Source organism: Rutilus rutilus, assembly GCF_951802725.1.
Source record: "Rutilus rutilus genome assembly, chromosome: 2".
NCBI classification, from domain to species: Eukaryota; Metazoa; Chordata; class Actinopteri; order Cypriniformes; family Leuciscidae; genus Rutilus; species Rutilus rutilus.
In genome coordinates this window covers 37,747,920-37,767,936 of record NC_140210.1, presented here as the reverse complement: position 1 = coordinate 37,767,936, position 20,017 = coordinate 37,747,920, and the positions used below count along the sequence as shown (strand labels likewise).

Here is a 20,017-nt window from a genome sequence, read left to right as displayed (position 1 = left end):
AACAACTTACTACATATTTTGTGTTACATACTCAAACTTTTTCTTGAAATTGTATAGGCTGTGTCTTTCTGCAATGAACCCATGTGACCAAGACCCGACTGGAAACACATTACCTACAGGATCTTCCTTCAACACATCCTCTCTGTCCTCAGCAAGACTCTCTCCAAGTCTTGGCCCTATTTCTCCTTCCCCTTCCAGTCTCTCTATATGTTCAATTACCTCAACCTCCTCTCCCTCGCGTCTCTCACCTTTATCCACTCCTCCTTCTCGTCTCAGTCCATCGTCTCACTTTATTTCATCTTACTCTCCTGTTCGTCTGTCTCCTTGTCCCACATGTGACCCATCTACTTCACCCACTAGAGTGTCCCCCTGTCCTGTGCCTCTTTCCCCCTCTGTCGTCTTAAAAAAGCCCATCCACATTTCCTCCTTCAGTCAGACAGGCGAAAGCTTGGAACAAGAGAACCGGATTGACAGTTCTCCAACCAGGTATGTTTATCTCAATGCAAATGTTTTTGATGCTAAGGACCCCCAAACTTGCAGTTCCTCTCCTTATTAACCCCTTCCTAAAATATTAAGGTCCCCCTGTGGTGAAAATCAAGTTTTTAATTTTTAATAAAGTTGTTTATATGTCTATGTGGTGTTTTTATGCTTTAAGACAAACCATCTTTAAATTCATGTCAACACCATTGCTGAGTATTTTCTCCTTAAAACTGCAGTGAACCAAAGCATCAAAAACACGGTTTGAAATCGTTGTTGTTTCTGACGTCACAAACTATCCCGTCAACATGTGATCGTCAACAAGTGGATCTCTGAGCTTGTGAGTGAGAGGGGGCGGAGCTAATTTGCATATTCATAGAACCGCGTATTCTAAATGAGGCAAGGATGTAGAGTTACATTCAAGCTATTTTAAATGTATTTTTTTAAGGGATAAAAGTATTGACTACAGGGGGACTTTAACACTCACTGTGAAAAACTGATACTAAAGCATTTCTCTTTGCCATATTAAATATTTGGCTATTATATTGTTATTGTATACAAATTAAATTAAAATTAGGATCTAGAAAAGATTTAAGTTGTATTAAGTGTATTTTCTCCCATCTTAATCAGTTAAATTAAAATGTATTTGAATAGCATTTTATTGTTACTGTACAACAGCAAACTATAAAAATATTATCTGGAAAATATTTATTTATTTATTTATTTATATTTATATTTGATATATATATGAAAAAACCTAATGAGAAATATTTTCAGTTAAATTAATATTTATTTGCATAGCATTACAATATCACTAAACACTAAATATCATTACAAAGCAATTTTAGAGTTAACGTTTACAAAAATACATTACCAATAAAATACATTATACTAATAAAAAATTATCTCACATTTTCCTATGGATCCCCTAGAACCCTCTTGCAACACCGTTGGGGGTCCCTGGAGTCTGGACCCCAGTGTGAGAACCCCTGTCTCAACATACTACATTATCATGTGTCAAGGTCCTTGCACACCGAGTCCGAAATTCTCATCCAAAATTTCCGCACGTTACAAAATAAATATGACCTCACGCTATGTCAATCATGTTTGCACACTGTTTCCGAAACTTTCGTCCGTCATAAAAAAAAAATCCGCTTTTTTCGCATCCGTAGCAAGAATTTTGAAAGGTGTTTTGACAATTCAGAGCCACCAAATGACGAAAACGAAAAACCGCATCCGATCATTTCGGACTCAGAGTGCAAGGACCTTAATTTCCAAACATTACATATTTGCTAATGTCTTTAATTTTACAGTATTTTACCCTGTTGAAAAGTTTGGTAAAAGGTTACTTCATTTTGTTGATCAAACCTAATACTATTGTTCTTTGTTCTAAAGCATCATCAATACAGTGGATACATCCCTGAATTCATCACAATTGAAGTCAGTCAAGACCATTTCTCAAACAGAGACTACAATTAGAGAGCTACCAACAGACAAAGACAAACCATTACATTCTGCTGATATACATGGTAAAACATGGCCAGTAGACAGCAAAATATCTCGATTTTCACCCATTTCATCCACTGAGAGAAGCATCAGATCAATCCCCATAACCAACACGAGGGGTAAAAAAAAGCAAACTGGCCTACAACAAGATTCACTCAGACCTCAACGGCAAGATAAACTAAAGCAAACTTCGAACGTCTGCTTCAGGGAAGTTACCAAGCCTCCAACGTTTGTAAGCATGAGCCCTAAAAACCTCAGACATGTTGAAAAAATGGAAAGCAGACCACAAAATTTAGCAGGCTATCAAAACAAGAGGCAATCCCAGGACCCTACTTTAGTTCGAATCCGGCTTGGATTGATTAAAACAGGGAGGATTATAAACTCTACTGCCCACGTGTCTAATCTGGAGAAGATCAATGGAAGCAGTGAAGAGAACAACCCAAAAATTCAGAGTGATGGACATCCTGGTGTTTCAGAAAAGTTACAACAGCCTGTTCATTCAAAGATAATTTTAGGGGCAGCCACGCAGATAACAAGACCTACCATGAAGTGTCAGAAACCTCAAAACCACCCACAACTCTACAAAAAATCAACACCTATAAAACCAGCCTCATCACCTAAAGCTACCACAAGCCAAAAGGATATTTTTCAAGAAGTGAAAAATGGAAGTTCTCCAAAGGAATACAGTGAACTGGTTTCATTAAGCTCATCGACAAAGCAAAACCGAGCTTCAGAGGACTGTAACACCACCATTGATGGTTCTAATGGAAGTAATATGATGATTAACTCCTCCCAGCACAATCAAACCAATGCCAATGACAACCAAGAGTCTAAACCAAAGATCAGGCCTCAGTCCGCAGCTTCCGAAACAGACACTTCCGTCATCACATCCCATAACAATAATGCATCAGATCAGTGCGGCCGAATGAGCAGCTTCCAGTTCCCTTTGAAGAGTCCCAGATCATTCACAGAATGCGGTCAGCTGAGCAGAATCTGTAGACCTATGATCAAAAGAACACCTGACAGTAGACCGACATACTTCAAAACTCCTCAGGCATGGAGAAGATCTTCCTCAAACCAAACAGCGAACACAGGGAGGGATGTCAGAAATGCATCCCAAAATAGACGCAACCTTTCAGATTCAGAATCTTCTAAATCCTCTTCAAGCGAAGCGACCTTGCATGAAGATTACAGATTCGGAAGAAAATACAGGGGTACACGGTTATACAAAAAGTGTGATTCTAGTTGTCCAACTAAATTTGATGGCAAGAAACGTGATGCAGCTGGTTGCTTGCTGCAGTGTTCATTCACTCTAGACCAACGACAAGAGGCCAAACACACACTTCATACAACAGATTGTGACAGATTTAGAGAAATAAACCACCCGTGGTCAAGAGAGCAAGAAGACCCCCCACCATTACAGCCATCTGTAGTCGCAGACATGAGGAGTGGAGCTGATGTACGGTCCTGTCCTGAAGAATGCGTGTCTACAGGTAAGTGCAAAGACAAATTGCTGGAATTACATTAGTAGGATTGAATGTAAGGACACAAATATATACATAGCAGCCTCATATAAATTTTGTATATAAACAATCTAAGCATGTAGAATATCATGTGTCAGGTAGGAAGACTTAAACTAGTCATTAATTGAGCATGTTTGGATGAGAATCACAGTTAGTACTTCTCATACCTATAGGGTTAGGGGTTTGAAACTCCCTAAGCCTAAATATTTTACTTAGGTGCACAATATAATACTTCATATTGATATCTCAAATGATGTGCCTAAGGAAAACAACCAACCATCCAGAACACTGTAGCAACTGCATCAAAAAATCACTTAGTAGAACACCTTAGAAATTGCAGCAAGTGTTTAAAATCACTCAGAACACTTTAGCAACAGCATAGCAATGTGCTAAACATCACTGAGAATACCTTGGCAATCGCATAGCAACATGCTAAAACTCACTCAGAACACTGAATAGCACTGACCTGGCAATATGAGCAAGCACCACTTGCATATTTGTCAGAAAAACATTAATCTAATCTGATACTGGCCTGCAACTCTAATATTTATGAACACTCTAATTGTAATTAAAACTGAAAGTGGGACAGTGATGACAACCAGCGTATGTGTGACTAGGGCGTAAAATTAACACTCGCCAAGAGCCAAATGCGAGTAAAATCTGTGTTGCAGAGTATATGAAATGGTGTCAATCAGCTGGTAGCAGATTTATGAAACAATGCAAAATTGTGAGAACATGAACAAACGTGAACGATGCTCAGGACAGTTGACGGGGCAGTGTTGAATCGTCACGAAAGTTTAAAGGGATACTCCACTTTTTTTGGAAATAGGCTCATTTTACAATTCCCCCAGAGTTAAACAGTTGAGTTTTACCGTTTTCGAATCCATTCAGCCGATCTCCGGGTCTGGGGGTCCCACTTTTAGCATAGCTTAGCATAATGAATTGAACCGGACAAGACCATTAGCATCTCTCTCAAAAAAGAGTTTCGATATTTTTCCTATTTAAAACTTGACTCTTTTGTAGTTACATCGTGTACTAAGACGTGTATCAAGAAACTTTGCTGCCGTACCATGGGTGAAGCAGGCGTAATGATATGACGCAGCGCATGCCGCCTGATAATAGGCTACTGAGCTGGGGACTATTATCAGGTGCTGCGTCATATCATTACGCCTGCTGGACTCATGGTACTGCAGCAAAGTTTCTTGATTATTACGCAGGAATGAGAGTATAGTTCCTAGCCATATCAGCCTAGAAAATCGCAACTTTTAATTTTCCGTCGGTCTTAGTACACGATGTAACTACAGAAGAGTCAAGTTTTAAATAGGAAAAATATCGAAACTCTTTGGTCATTTTTTTGAGAGAGATGCTAATGGTCTTGTCCGATTCAATGATCTATGCTAAGCTATGCTAAAAGTGGGACCCCCAGACCCAGAGATCGGCTGAATGGATTCGAAAACGGTAAAACTCAACTGTTTAACTCTGGGGGAGTTGTAAAATGAGCCTATTTCCAAAAAAAGTGGAGTATCCCTTTAAGCCTTGTCAATTTAAAAATTCAAGCTTAAGAAGATGCGAAAGGGAACTCAATTCATTACTCGCATGCTATGTGGTAAGTTTTCTGTGCGAAAACATCCGAAGCGTGCGCACAGAAATCTGCATCTCACATCAGACAGTGCGTGAAATTAAGCTCTCTTTCACATCTTCTTGTGCTTGAACAGACATATATTTAAACAATATTATGTCACAATGCCTGTCTTGGCAAGTATTCTTGTGTCTTAACTGAATGTAAATAGTTCATAAAAAAAATAAAAAAAACACACGTGTGTGTTGGATCCATGCATTAGCTTAATGTGACAGCAGCCTAGTATTCCTGCGGCTGTCTGTGTTTTTATGTTAATAAAACAACAAAAGACAGAACAATCACTCATTGCTCTTGACTAAATAACTTTTGTAACTTTAATAAGGATTAATCTATGTTTCATGCCAGGTAAAAAAATATTTATGGCCGGTAAATTTTCTTAAGGTACCATTGGCAGGTGTGGCAAAAAGTTAGTTTTAGGCCCTGTGTGTGACTGCTCTTTGGGATCATGTGATTAGACTGTGATGTCACTGTCCAAAGGGTAAATGCTCCAGGGACTCTGCCTTATCATCAAGCACAGGCCTGTCTAAACACATTGAGATAACCCTGTTTTGAGGTAAAAGCCACACTGACGCTCAACGGCACTTCAGTGGCCACTGCATACGCCACAAACACTCCACATGTGAACAGAACGCATGAGACAGGCAGGCACCGGAATACAAAGCCGTAAAATGTGAGTATAGGCCTATAGTTTTGAAGAGAGAAGCGCGAATCAAAATGAAAGTTTTGTTTTGTACCGTTATGTGGTATTGTGAGTTTAGGTTAAAATGAAAGATTTTATTTGCATAAAATTATGTATTTCTGAATATTTAATAAGTATTTAATATAAAATGGAGAAGAGAGTTGGAAAATAAGAGGACTTGATGACGTCAGCAGAACGGGATAGTTATTAGCTGATAATTAGGCTATTGTTTGTTTATGAATTATTTTGCTCTATAAACTCCATAATCATATATTTTGGAACCGGGAAAAAACACGTTTTCCTTAAAGAGTCCCGTTGCACTCTACATTCTGTCGCGTTGTTTTAGTCACATTGGTTTAGTAAAAGCATAATTATTCTGCTTGATACATAATTCTTAGTAAAGTGGCCTATAAAAATATCTGTACAAAACAAGCCAAAACAAACACAGACAAACGGCTAAGAGTTAAATATCAAATAGTCAAATATCATATCACCCAACGACCCGAATCCCTAATTTCAGGTCGACCCGCGCACTGAGCATGCGCGCTGCATCCCCCAGTCTCCCGTTAGTTTCCTTGGTAACGAAAAAAAAAAAAGGGTGGAGGAAGGAATGAGGTGCATCGAGCTGCGAATAGAAAGGCGAGAGGCAGAGTGAAAGAAAGAGGAAGAGAGGTGAACCTGAACACATGATCATTCCCTAACGCCTGTTCAACTGCTGCCTTAGCCTACTTATAGCCTACTTTAATAGACTGTAAAACAGCGGAGAAAGGCAGAAAAAAGGACGAGAATAAAACACATCCTGCGATCGCTACAAAAACGGATTGGTAAGTGGGAAGAGTGTTTCCCTTTAATTACTCGTTATCACTCGAATCCTTTTGAGGTAAATACACGAACAATTCGGGAGAATATGTGTGCATGAACCCATGAACATGCTGGTGTTTGGCTTCCACGTGATTTATAAACAGCTTGTAACGTTTAAAATGCGAGTAATATTAATATAATTATCCATGAAAGACGCACATCATGCAGAGTCGCTTGAAGGAAATCTCTTGTTGTGTTTATAGAGCGTCTTAGTGCGTGGGAAAGGTCGAGCCGTGGGTGATTAATCCGATAAAGAGATTTGTTGAGTGCTTCTGTAATAATTCATTATTTGTTGCTTATGTCTGTGGCATATGGTGTTAAAATAGGCCGACAACTCAGTGGAGCATTTAAAGTGGACTAGGCTGGGAAATAGGAGCACTAAAAAATAACACACACAGGTGTTTGTCTTTCTGAGCCAAATTATTTACTGTTGTCTAATTTTTGTTGTTTTTCCCAATTGATCCTGTTGTTTCTGAGTAACTATTGTTCATGCAAATTAGGGAAAGTGGGGTAAGCTGTGCCACTTTTTACTTAAATTTTCCGGTAGGCCAGGGAGTAAGAAACAGGACTTAAAACTAATATTTCAAGATTTCTGCTGTACAGTGTAATTTGAAAATAGCATAACATTGGGCCATATATATACAGCTTTTGAATATTATTATATTATATTAATATAGATATTAATGTGAACCACACTATAATACGTCTTATTTTTTAATATTTGAATGTAGTTATACCATTTACTTTTAAAATAATATTATAATAACTAATAGCCTATAACTAAAATTCATATAAACAAAATTATTTTAAGTTGTATTATGCTGCATATTTTTTACATTTAAAAATGTTGTATTCAGAATATTTTATATACCGCTTACATTTCAAATAAAATTATTTGAATTCATTTCAAATAAATAATTACAATTATAATATTAATATAAACGAAACTATTTTAGGTCATATTTTGCTTAATTGCATTTAAAGGTTTACTATTCAGGATATTTTTGGATACATTTGGATGCAAAGCTTAATGTCTCCTTTACATCTTAATAATTTGATTAATCTTTAGCCAAATAATTTGCATTGTTGAATAAATTGGCAATTCACCAACATGTCTGATATGTTTGTTTTTTTGTGGATACATGATTTGACACAAAATTTATTGTACTTGCTATGTATAAAAATGTACTTTCACATGCAAAAAAAAAAGAAGAAAAAAAAAGTATTTTTAGCATTAAAAATGCTTATCAATTTTCTAATGTGCAGCGCTGATCACATGACAAAACTATGCACAGTTTGCTAGGGTTAAGGGCGGCACAGTGTAGGATTTATAGTGTAATAACACCTAGCCTGATTAAATGTATTGAATGTTCATTCTTTCACACAGACATGTCAGAAATTGTGCCCCCTGAAGTGAGACCTAAACCTGTCGTCCCAGCTAAGCCCTCTCATGTGGCACCACCTTCTGGCGCTCCCTTTTTGCCTTCACCCCAAGGAACAGGGGGTGAAGGTCAAGGGTCAGGTCGAGGATCTGCATTGCTTGGATACATCGGTATAGACACCATCATCGAGCAGATGCGGAAGAAGACCATGAAGACAGGCTTTGACTTCAACATTATGGTGGTTGGTGGGTGGGAGAGTGATTAAGTTTCTGTTTTTATAGTTTTTCCCGATTGAATGTTGTTTCTTACCATTCCACCTCGCTTTCTCTCTCCAGGTCAGAGTGGTCTTGGGAAGTCCACTTTAGTGAATACTCTCTTTAAGTCACAGGTGAGCAGGAGGAGCGCAAGCTGGAGTCGTGATGACAAGATTCCAAAGACTGTTGAGATTAAATCTGTCTCGCATGGTAAGAGAATATTGATCATGACTTATGTAACAGTTTCTCAGTCAGTCAACTTTTAGCAAAGACTTTAGAAATACAAAGACAGTGCACTCATATTGCTATGAATGGGAGAAAGTGCAAAAGTGCATCATGCAATATTGTGGAATAAATCCCGCCTTCTAAATAAAAGAGCCAATCACCAATTGGTAAAATCATTGCGCCACTGCAGCTGCCTTTAGAAGCTCAGTTTGCTCTAGAAACAGTCAGTGTCCTGAGACGCACGCTTATGACTGCACATGTCCAATGGCTGGTCCAGCCTGAAAAATGCAGTTTTTTTTGTCATGATTTGAGCATTTAGAAACAAAATGTATGCGACGGTTGTTGTCAGATTTCATTGGTGATTTCAAAGAGGAAATTTAATCATATGCTTGGTGAACAGCTATGGAGAATTTGATGTTTCCCCATTCAGAGAGATAGGAGCTGTGTTTGTATGACTGAAATAGCTGCACGAGAGGCGTTTCAAAGATGGCCGCCGAGTTAAATGACTTGCCTTGAGGGGCCTTTGGCTTTTAGCCACTGTTTGCTATAGGACAGACCTTTTACCGGACAGAAATAGACATCATGGGCTAATTAAGAAAGACTCAGTTAGTGTCTGCTCATGTAAATCAATACACCGGGAATTGGAGCACAGTGGTGACCTATAGTGTGTATGGTGCTTGTGAGTAAGATGTGTGTAGACTGGCATGTGTTGTGCCCAGGGTAAGTCAGGAGGCCAGCTGATGGTGAATCCGCTTAGGTAGGTGAACAGCTGGCAAACTAAATGATACCATATGCATCCAAATGGTGTTCAGAAAAAGGCACTAACAGGTTAGGTATTTAATATATTTCATGTTTAAACCTTGTGTAGACCCCTGTGTGATATTGTTCTGTTGTGTTAAATGGAAGTCATTAGAGATCAGGTGCAAATATTTTAAATCGCCATTACATTGTGTCTGGATAAACATGTCTGAACTAAAAGTATAGTTCTAGATCCAGTCACTGTTCTCCACCGGAGCTGCTCACATCAGTTTTGTGTTGTACGTGCGACCCAAATGCTCCGCTCTCCACCCAGATGTAAAAGCTGCTATCAGTTAATGAAGATTTGACATATGAACTCGTGGCTCGATTGGACTCTTGTCGTATCAAGTGATATGACCTTTCAGTTTTATGGACGTCGCCATCTTTCTTATTACTTTGGTCACTGTCGCTTCGGTTACTGGTAAGAAAATACGGGCTTGATTAATGTTGCATGTTCATACAGACAGTATTTAAAGGGATAGTTCGGCCAAAAATGATATTTAACCCATGATTTACTCACCCTCAAGTCATTCGAGATGCATATGTCAATCTTTTTTCAGACGAGTTCACGGAGATGGATGCTGGCGTATGACGTAGGACGTAGCGTAGGAAGCCTCATGACGTAGAACGAACGTGATAGCGCAGCCAGAGAGCAGAGCAAAACAAAACTCTACGTTCGTTCTACGTCACGACGCTTCCTACGCTACGTCCTACGTCATACGCCAGCATCCATCTCTGTGAACGCGCGTCGACCGCTACCGGAAGCCAGTTATTTTCATTTATAAAGTTTTAAATATGTTTATTTTTACGACAAAACCGCACGGATTACCCTCAGAAGGCCTTCGTTTATCCCCCTGGAGCCGGATGGATTACTTTTGTGAAGGATGCATGCACATTTTGGGACTTGAAGGAGGTGGACCCCATAGCTTCACACTATAACCACTGAAAGATCTAAGACATTTTCTAAAATAACTGAAAATGTGTTAGTCTGAAAAAAGATTGACATATGCATCTCGAACGGCTTGAGGGTGAGTAAATAATGGGTTAAATATCATTTTTGGCCGAACTATCCCTTTAAGACGCTACTGTAAGTTGCTGTGTGAACGGGACATTTCGAGACTCACACCTGTAAGTAAATGCGGTTGTCAACCCCAAAAACTGACGGTGTAAACGTAGCCTAAGTTTTGGGTACCTGGACTTTCAATGGAGGGAGAGAAACCTCTCAATTCCTCTCAGATATTTGTGTTTCGAAGATTAACCAAAGTCTTATAGGATTGGAACGACATTAGGGTGAGTAAATGATGACAGAATTTAAATTTTTGGGTGAACTATCCTTTTTTGTCCATATAGTGCACAACATTGGACCCCATTGACTTCCACTGTATGGACAAAATAATGGAGGTTATCTTGTGACATTGAACCACTGTATGTCAGGGTTCTGTCACTTCTGTCTAGTCTATTTCTTGGTTTTGTGACAGAGCCCTGACACTCCTGGTTTGTCTTGTCTGTGCCTTGTGTTTATCACTGGCTGCGTGCTTTCAAGTTGTCATGTTTTGTGTGAACACGTGGTTTATGAGTGTTCTCATTAGCTGCGTGTTCAAGTCTTGTTTTGTTGGAGCACGTGGCTGGTGATTGTATTTGGTGTGAGCACATGGATTGTCATGTGTTTCCTTGTGCCATGTGCTCTCCTGTCGATTGTCTAACCCTGCCCATCTTGTTACCTGATTATTGGTTAATTTGCCCCTCCTGTCCTCCCTCGTTACCTGCCTCGTTTGCTCCCTATTTAATCTCCCTGTGTTTTCAGTCCTGTGCTGGATTGTTGTTTAATGTTACCTCTTGAGTCGAGTCGAGTCGAGTCGCTTAGGGATGGGCAAATGAAGGCTCATGAAGCACTGAGGCTTTCCCTTGAATGTTTCGGGAAAAGATTCGAAGCATCAAGAGTGCCGAAAACAGCGCCATCTTGTGGCAGGTCAAATTTATAGCAGCCATGTTTATGAACAGCTGAGTGCACAGCGCCATTGTTTTATCCATTAAGCACAAATAAAAGCCTGATAACGCTAAATGTTCAGTTTTCTGATAATATAATTCACATATTAAAGTGTGGCAATAAAATAAATGTAACAGTTATATTAATACTGTACAGAAATAAAAATACCAACAGAGTTGCTTGATGCAAGTAAATGTTGGTCTAATTATTTTATGGTTTCTATTCTGTTTATGTGTCAGAATATATGATCATGTAACATAGGCTGTAGGCTTATTTATATAAATATATTACCAAAAAATTTTTTTTTAGTAAATGGACTTAAACTTCCAAAAACCTGTAGAGTAGTTGTCTGGGTTCAAACATTACGACACACAAAGTGAAGCATTCACGTGACTGGACAGAAAGTCAGGCTTCGTTTTTCGTTAATCACGTGTTTCTCTGAAAACAATACGCGTTCTGGCACGGAGCTTCATGAGAAATTGCGCTACATACTCGATACGCGCTTTGAAGCTTCAGTGTCAAATGTAACATCACTACTGTATCCTGTCTGATCCCATATTATACTCTGGTATTTAAACTGAAACAATCACTGTAATCTAACATGCTGCATTTGTAGCTCTGATAAATGTTGATTTTGCAGTGATTGAGGAAGGAGGGGTGAAGATGAAGTTAACAGTCGTTGATACACCAGGCTTTGGGGACCAAATCAACAATGATAATTGGTGAGTACTGTGTGATTTCTGTTAAGGACTCATAACTATTTTCAAACAATTTAGTTTTCGCAAATGATCCAAAATGCCATCACTGCATCGGAGAAACTGAGGACATGCATTCGTGTCAGCCGCTACTAACTGGCATCAAAAACATATTCAAGGTGTGAGGGTCAGTGTTTCGACTTCCAGATTTGCACTTAATTTCCCGAGACAGGAATCAGATTGTTGGTAGAGATGCCAAATGTGAGTCTGGTTTGGCAGCTCGCCCCCAGTAATCACATCCAAGGGTCTCAGTAAAGCAACACAGTATTTTTCTGTCATTCAAATGCCTCAGACAAAACGCTGCTGCGTTGGGGGTTGAATCTTCTGCTGCTAACTGTCATGACAATGAAAAACATTTCATTCATGAATAAACAAAGCATACCTAAAACTTTAACACTGTTGTTTTAGTGCCTTCACAAAGAAAGTCCATTTTTCCATGTGCTTCCATTTTGTTTCCAAGTTTCATGTACTCTAACACAACTCTCCACATGCCACACTGTTGATTTGTTCCTTTTTGTTCTTAGCTGGGAGCCCATATCCAAATACATCAATGAACAATATGAAAAGTTTTTAAAGGAAGAAGTCAACATTGCTCGCAAGAAACGCATCCCTGATACCCGAGTGCACTGCTGCTTGTACTTCATATCCCCAACTGGACACTCGTGAGTTTACATATTTTACTTTAGCTCACATAGCTACCATGTAAAACAGCTCACATAGTGTGTACACTTAAGCATACTTTTTAAAAAGATACCTTATTACAGAAATAATATACTTTAAAAGAATACCTAAGTTCAAACTCAATGTAATGTTTTTAGACACTTAATTGCATGTTATTTGCAATTAAGTGAAATTACATTATAGTTTACATTCATATCAAATGCAATTAGTTGAACTTAAGAGTACTTTTTTGACCCACTTAAGTACATATTTAATTTCATAATTAGTTCTATTGCTTTTTAAATATGGTTAAAGCGTATTGCCGAATGTACTGACAAGCATTAATGATAAACTAAACTAAAATATAATGTAATGTCATTTCTATTGAAACTTGAATGTCATGTATATATTTTAATTACACGTTTGTAATGAAGGCCTGGTGTCACAGACAAGGCTCAGATTAAGCCTTTAGTTCAATTAGGACCTTTAAGTAGCTTTTATAAACATACCTTAGAAAAAACTGCACCTTGAGACAAAACAATATGACATATGACATATTTTAAGACATGTCAGTGCAAGTTGCTTTCAGTTAAAACATGCATTTTAGTCTGGGACTAGGCTTAAGTTTTGTCTGTGAAACCTGGGGTTAAAATATTAACTTTAAATGCAATATCGAATAACATGCTACAATTCAAATTATAATCAAGTACATTGTGCTTTATAGTATGTCAGTCAACATATATCAAAGCAAGTTTGCTTTAAAGCATGAAGAGCATTTAAAATGTAATTTAAGTCTTTTATTTTGACATTATTTCATAGTGTAATTTTTTAAAAGTGTACATAAGTGTTAAGAAATATAGCCATGAATGTGTACTCTCTTTAAGTACACTTAAATGGCCTTTATTTAATTCAGATCATATTATCTGCAAGTACAGTTTTACAAATATGTTTTTAAGATCTGAAGTACATTACAAGTGCTCATTCAATACAGTTAAGTGCACATCTTTTTCATAAGCTAATCACATACTGAATCAGCTCACGTATTGCTGACACGTTGTAATTGACTAAACTGGTCTCTAGAAGACGGAAATAAGACATCTGGATTTCTGTGTGCTTCTTCAGAGTATTCACATCTCTCAGAATTCTTTTTATTATTTGTCAATAATTGAAAAATGCTTGCCGTTGCAGGTTTGGTAATTAAAACAAGCCGCTGTGTTGATTTTATGACCACATGCATGAGTGCTCCTCATTCAGCCAGTAAGGTTCTGAATGCTTGACTGAGCAACAGTAGTCAAACCGTGAACCTTAGGCAGACCAGTGTCCCGGTTATAAAATCAGATTATATCAGTCTATTAATCATATATCTTCCCCCTTATTTCCCCTTCTCAGGCTTCGCCAGTTGGACATTGAGTTCATGAAACATCTGAGTCGTGTGGTCAACATCATTCCTGTCATTGCCAAATCGGACACACTCACTCTTGAAGAGAAAATTGAGTTTAAACAAAAGGTGAGAACGAAAGACGGATTCACGGGGTGATTCATTATCAAGTCCGTTACACCGATTAACTAGAGTTCACCATAATCCCTTGCAGGTGAGGAAGGAGCTGGAAGTGTGTGGGATCGAGTGTTATCCGCAGAAAGAGTTTGATGAAGACATGGATAAGAGTGATAATGATAAGATCAGGGTAAGATCTCACATGCTGTTCTTTTTCTTTACTTATTTTTTATCTCTTCTTTCATCTATGGACGCTCTCATCTGTTGGTCAATTTGTTTTCACATTATGTTTGTCCCATTAAATCTGTGCATTACAGGAGACGATGCCCTTTGCCGTGGTAGGAAGTGATAAAGAGTACCAGGTCAATGGGAAACGAGTTTTAGGGAGGAAGACAGCCTGGGGAGTGGTGGAGGGTGAGTGGGCAGAAGTGTTTGCTGTGTTATTTTTCTTTTTAACGCAGATTTCTAAGATAAAAAATGGTCTGTTAGTGTCAAGAATATTTATTTCTGTTCGATTAGATCTGGGATCAGCGACCTTTTTGTAATGAAGTGCCATTTTTAAGTTTCCTAGTTAATCACTGTGCCATACACCCCCGCCCCCCTCATATAAATACACATAACCCTATTTTAAAAGTTTGTAATGGCTTAATTGAACGATTAACACGTTTTACAGTTGAAATGTGATGATCAAACATTACTTGATCAATTAAAAACTTTCTTATTTGATTAGTAAAATAGAAATAGTGCAGAGCCTTAAAGTCCCCCTGTAGTCAGTCATTTTATCCCTTAAAACTCATCTTTAATCACCAAAATGACACATTTAAATGTGCTTTCCTTAAAAATACTTCATGCCTTAAAATAGCTTGAATGTAACTCTACACTCTTGCCTCATTTAGCATACGCGGTTCTATGAATATGCAAATTAGCACCGCCTCCACTCACTCACACCAGCTCAGAGATCCACTCATTGACGATCACACGTTGTCGTGATTGGTTATAAGGTAGTTTGTGACGTCAGAAACACCAGAGATTTTTGAGACTGTCTTTGGTTCTCTGCAGTTTTAAGGAGAAAATACTCAGCAATGGTGTTGACTTGTGAATTTGCACATGGTTTGTCTTAAAGCATATTAAAAACACCACATAGACACATAAACAACATAAAAAGCTCCCACCACAGGGGGGCTTTAAATATTTCTGATTTAAAATTTGTTTTACATTTGCCAAAATCCTACAAGTTTGTTTGTTTTCGGGTTTAAAATTAGACTTTGACTAACAGATTGACCCTACTGAACCCAACTACGTGTGAACGAAGTTTGCACATCACCGCTGTTTTACACATCACCATCATCTACAATATTTGGGTAATTTTCTATATATTTTATTCCCAGCAGAAAATCAGCTTATGTTTCACTCAAAACAAGGACCGAAAATGCTTCCAAGAGGATTATGTTTTAGGGTTTATATACTTGCACAAAATAATACAAATATTGTGAACACAAGGCATTTGAATCGCTTTTTTCTACCAGACACATTTTACCATGTCCCTATGTGCTATTTGTCTCCTTTTGACATTTTATAATTAAATTTCAAAAAGTTACAAAAACATTCATGTGTTCTGTCTGTTCTTAGTACTGCTTTCCACTGTTAGTATGTGGGTCATTGACGAATAAGGTTTTTAAAAGTGTACAAAAATAGAATGGAGATATAACTATATTTGAAACCATTTTTTAGTTTACGTAGGTGTTAACAATAAGATTTTGTGGTTTGTACAATCAATTAACACTGTTTTTTGTCTTTTTTTACAAGATGGAAAAAATTTGTCACTAAAAAAGTCATTCGGTTTAACCACTGATTTGAAAGTTAAAAACTGATTTGACATTAATGTTGAGATAGTATATAGTGTGTACCACAGAAGAAATATTAAATAAAATTATCAATGATCTCATAAATGTAATCATTTATTGGACTACTCTAAACACTCCAACATATTCAAGTAAAACATTGCACAGGGAAAGGAGAAAAGGGGAAATGTAAAAAAAAAGAGCCTTATCTGCTTTATATTTGTATTATTGTAGTTCCTTTAGTTATTAAAAACAATATTATTCCATTTAAATATTTACTTTATCGGTTTTACCGAATGACCTTTTGACACTTCAAAATCTTTAAAGGTATAGTGGAGGATTTTCTTTTTCCGGGTGGATCATCAAGACTATTGGTCTTCCTAATTGTCAATCATTCTGGTGATATGTTTACGTAAGGCCGTCATACGTGCTTGCAAGTAAGCATGTATGAGCGATGCCGACAGCAAATTGTAAACAGAGCATGCACGAGGAGAACTGGGCTCGTGCATGCTCTCTCGCACACGTTTAATAGGCGTTCCCTCTCGGGAGCAGGTAGAGTGTTGCACATGTGCAAGTGGAGAGGGCGGTTCTTTTCTAAAATTTGGAAAAATACTCCACAATACCTTTACAATAGCTTTATATGTAGTAAAATATAATTAAAACCTTTTGGATTCAGTAAAAGAGATCAAGTTGTACTACCTTACATAGTTTGGATGTTATATATTTGTTTTTTTATTATTATTAAGGCCTTTGGACAAAAAAATGACCCGTCACGTCATTGACCCATGTACTTGAGGCATCTTATTTAGGGCAGGACAACATGCATTTCCTAATAATCACATTTCAATGAAACTTTTTGAGGTACTGCATAAAAAGAATTACCTATTTTATAGTAAACCTTGTGTATTTGTACTTGTGTACAGTATATTGTTGTGTTGGTGCATGTTTCTGACAAAACAAGTTTTTTTTCCCCCGTCCCTGTAGTTGAAAACCCAAACCACTGCGAATTCTCCTTACTTCGTGATTTCATGATTAGGTGATGTATGCAACTTTATTTGTTATAGTGATCTTAATAGTTTATTGTATTTACTACTGTTCAAAAGTTTGGGGTCAGTACGTGTTTTGTTTTTATATATATTTTTTTAATATTAATATTCACCAAGGAAGGACGCATTAAATTGATCAAAAGTGACAGTAAAGACATTAATAATGTTACAGGAGATTTCTATTTCAAATTAATGCTGTTATTCTGAACTTTCTACTCATTAAAAAAATCCTGAAAAAAAAAAAAAGTTTCACAGTTTCCACAAAAATATTAACACTGTATTCAACATTGATAATAATAAGAAATGTTTCTTGAGCATCAAATTAGAATGATTTCTGAAGGATCATGTGACTAAAGACTGGAGTAATGATGCTGAAAATTCAGCTTTGACATCACAGGAATACATTTTCAACATATTTTTTATTTATTAATTTTGATCAAATAAATGCAACCTTGGTGAGCATAAGAGATGACTTCCAAAAACTATAAAAATCATACTGTTCCCTAAATTTTGAACAGTAGTGTATAAATTGTATATAATTTATTCAGTCAGTCATTTATTGATATATATATATATTAGTGCTGGGAAAAAATTTATCGCGATTAATCGCATCCAAAATAAAAGTTTGTGTTTGCATATTATATGTGTGTGTACTGTGTATAATTATTTTGTATATATAAATACACACATATGCATGTATTTATTTTAGAAATATTTGCATGTATATACTGTATATACATTTATACATAATTTATATTATATATAAATATAAATAATTTATATATAAATAAATAAAAGTCTTAAATATATACATGCATATGTATTATTTTTTCCCAGCCCTAATATATATATATATATATATATATATATATATATATCAAAGGTTTATTGCTCTCTTAATATTAACAACAAAAAAACAAACATTGTTTTCAATTTTTATGAAATTTTTCCAAAAACACTCGACACTATGTTTTCATATATTCAGGTCTCACCTCCAGGACCTGAAGGAGGTCACTCATAACATCCAATACGAGACGTACCGTGCCAAGAGGCTCAACGATAACGGAGGTCTGCATCCCATAAACTCCTCTGGCCATGACACACAAGAAAGCAACCTGTGAAGAAGAAGAAAAAAAAAACGAGCATTATAGTAAGGATGTGAGAGGAGACATAGATTCATCTTGTAATAATTCAGCTGTGCATGCTCAGAAGATCTCGTCGCTGTGGAGGTTTTGTCTTTATGCTCCTTTTAACCCTTTGTGGAACTTGTCGTCATCTCTTGTCGCACAACCTTTGAAAAATTAGAAAAAGTGTTCTCCAGTTGCTCACTATGCTGATATTAGTGAGCGAGATTGCTTGTGATAATCGTGTCTTGTCCTCCGTCCTCTACTGCAACCTCTGTTAGACACATTTGAGCCGTTTAATATAGTTAGAAGGGGGATTGCACTGCCACTGAAGCTTACTCAACGGGCCTGATCTATTAAAACATTTAGCACACTTTTAGAAACTGTGTCAATTGAACATGAGTTAGCCTACTAAATCTTAACACGCAAAGTGTTTTAATAAGTGTCATCTCTTTGGCCCTATAAGGGTACAGCAGTGTTTCTCTAAGTACTTTTTTTATCTTTGCTGTGTATCTCTGCCAAAGCAAGTCTCAGAGGACGCTGAAGTGACCATTGAAGTATATTCCTACAGATGATTCCAAACAAGTGCAACAACTTAAACGCATGTCTGGATTCACAGTGGCTAGTGCGTTTACATTGCTTTCCAGTGGCCAATTAAACTTCAGGAAGAAACTGAAAGAACACTGATTAAAAATGATCAGTTCCTTTTACAAATCAAGAAGTTTTTCTTCAGCACATTTTGTATGCGTGTCTGTTTGTGTGAGTGAGTAGAAAAGTTGCGTTTAACAAAGCTTTCTCATCATTTCGCCTATATGGTAATAGTGATTTCTGTCTCTTATGTGATGTAATTTTCTTTGAAGTATCTCATGTGTGCCAATATCTTCAATTGTGTGTAATTACTTTTACATTCCATCTTACAATAACACTCCCACGATCTCTGCACAGATTGATACACATGTTGGAATCTTAGAGATTCATACTGATCTTAAATCAGTTCACCATTCATTCATCTTTTTCATATCACATTTAATCAATGCTGGTGTGGAATAATAAACACATTTGAACAATAATTATGAAACATTATTTATATTGTATTTATGGTTTATTTATTACGATACTTATGTTTTAATTTAATAAACATGTTTGCCATGATTGCCTTGACTTTTATTCGCATCGAAAAACAGAACGTTTACTTTTCTTTCTATTTTTAACACAGTTCAGCAGTTATTTGTTTCCAAACAGAAGCGGGAAGAAGACTGTCATCTCGTCTTTTGCCTGTAGGGGGAACTGTATAACAAAATACTAAATTTGCGTCAGTATTCACAAAGCCCACTGGGTGGCGAAGTACTGAATCGTAACAACACATCAGTTCACTCTATTCAGTTCACACAGCATTTTCTTAGTCCATCCGAATTCTTGTTTGTCGTATGACTGGTGCCTGCCTGCCATCGTGTGTCAAACGCTGCAACTAGGTTTTGACTTGATTTTATAAAACATTGAATAAGTGTCATCACAGTGTGTTCAGATGAATCTTGTAAACCTGCCCTCATATTTTGACTTGAGCGTGTTCTGCCCGCTCTGCCTCGTGCGGTGCTTTAATAACCTCTAGCACTGAGGTAATTGATTAGAAGTGATAGTTGATTTGAAGTGATAGTCAATTTGACAGCGTTATTTATCGTGGCTTTTATACGATACGAAAATACCGTCGTGTTTCTCTCTCCGAGTGTCGTTTCAGGAGCAGTGTGCCTGGCTTAAAAAAAAAAAG

At 37.1% G+C, this 20,017-nt stretch overlaps 2 protein-coding genes across 4 annotated transcripts; both read left to right on the top strand.

The window, feature by feature from the left end:
- Positions 1 to 3: 3 nt before the first annotated feature.
- Positions 4 to 5,781, top strand: LOC311279354 (uncharacterized protein; the record flags this gene model as incomplete). Its single annotated transcript, XM_084390780.1, has 3 exons — positions 4 to 486; positions 1,873 to 3,476; positions 5,699 to 5,781. Exons 1-3 carry the CDS (start codon positions 74 to 76, stop codon positions 5,779 to 5,781), a joined length of 2,100 nt encoding a protein of 699 aa, XP_084246906.1. The 5' UTR covers positions 4 to 73.
- septin3 (septin 3) lies at positions 5,680 to 19,404 on the top strand. Of its 3 annotated transcripts, XM_084401595.1 has the most exons (11): positions 5,695 to 5,815; positions 6,345 to 6,648; positions 8,073 to 8,312; positions 8,403 to 8,531; positions 11,972 to 12,053; positions 12,611 to 12,748; positions 14,136 to 14,253; positions 14,339 to 14,431; positions 14,559 to 14,655; positions 17,067 to 17,118; positions 18,114 to 19,404. In XM_084401595.1, the coding sequence occupies exons 3-11, from the start codon at positions 8,075 to 8,077 to the stop codon at positions 18,247 to 18,249; spliced, it is 1,083 nt and encodes a 360-aa protein (XP_084257721.1). In that variant the 5' UTR covers positions 5,695 to 5,815; positions 6,345 to 6,648; positions 8,073 to 8,074; the 3' UTR covers positions 18,250 to 19,404. The 3 variants fall into 3 exon arrangements, with proteins under 3 accessions (XP_084257720.1, XP_084257722.1, XP_084257721.1); XM_084401594.1 differs by lacking the exon at positions 6,345 to 6,648 and having other exon boundaries at positions 5,680 to 5,815; XM_084401596.1 differs by lacking the exon at positions 6,345 to 6,648 and having other exon boundaries at positions 5,688 to 5,815; positions 17,067 to 17,123.
- Positions 19,405 to 20,017: the final 613 nt, after the last annotated feature.

What these genes read in the sequence shown, in the direction of transcription:
- septin3 (XM_084401594.1), top strand. Translation starts at nt 8,075, where the DNA reads ATGTCAGAAATTGTGCCCCCTGAAGTGAGACCTAAACCTGTCGTCCCA. An exon ending in CTTCAACATTATGGTGGTTG is followed by an intron (nt 8,313 to 8,402) that starts GTGGGTGGGAGA and finishes TTCTCTCTCCAG; the next exon opens with GTCAGAGTGGTCTTGGGAAG. An exon ending in ATATCCCCAACTGGACACTC is followed by an intron (nt 12,749 to 14,135) that starts GTGAGTTTACAT and finishes TCCCCTTCTCAG; the next exon opens with GCTTCGCCAGTTGGACATTG.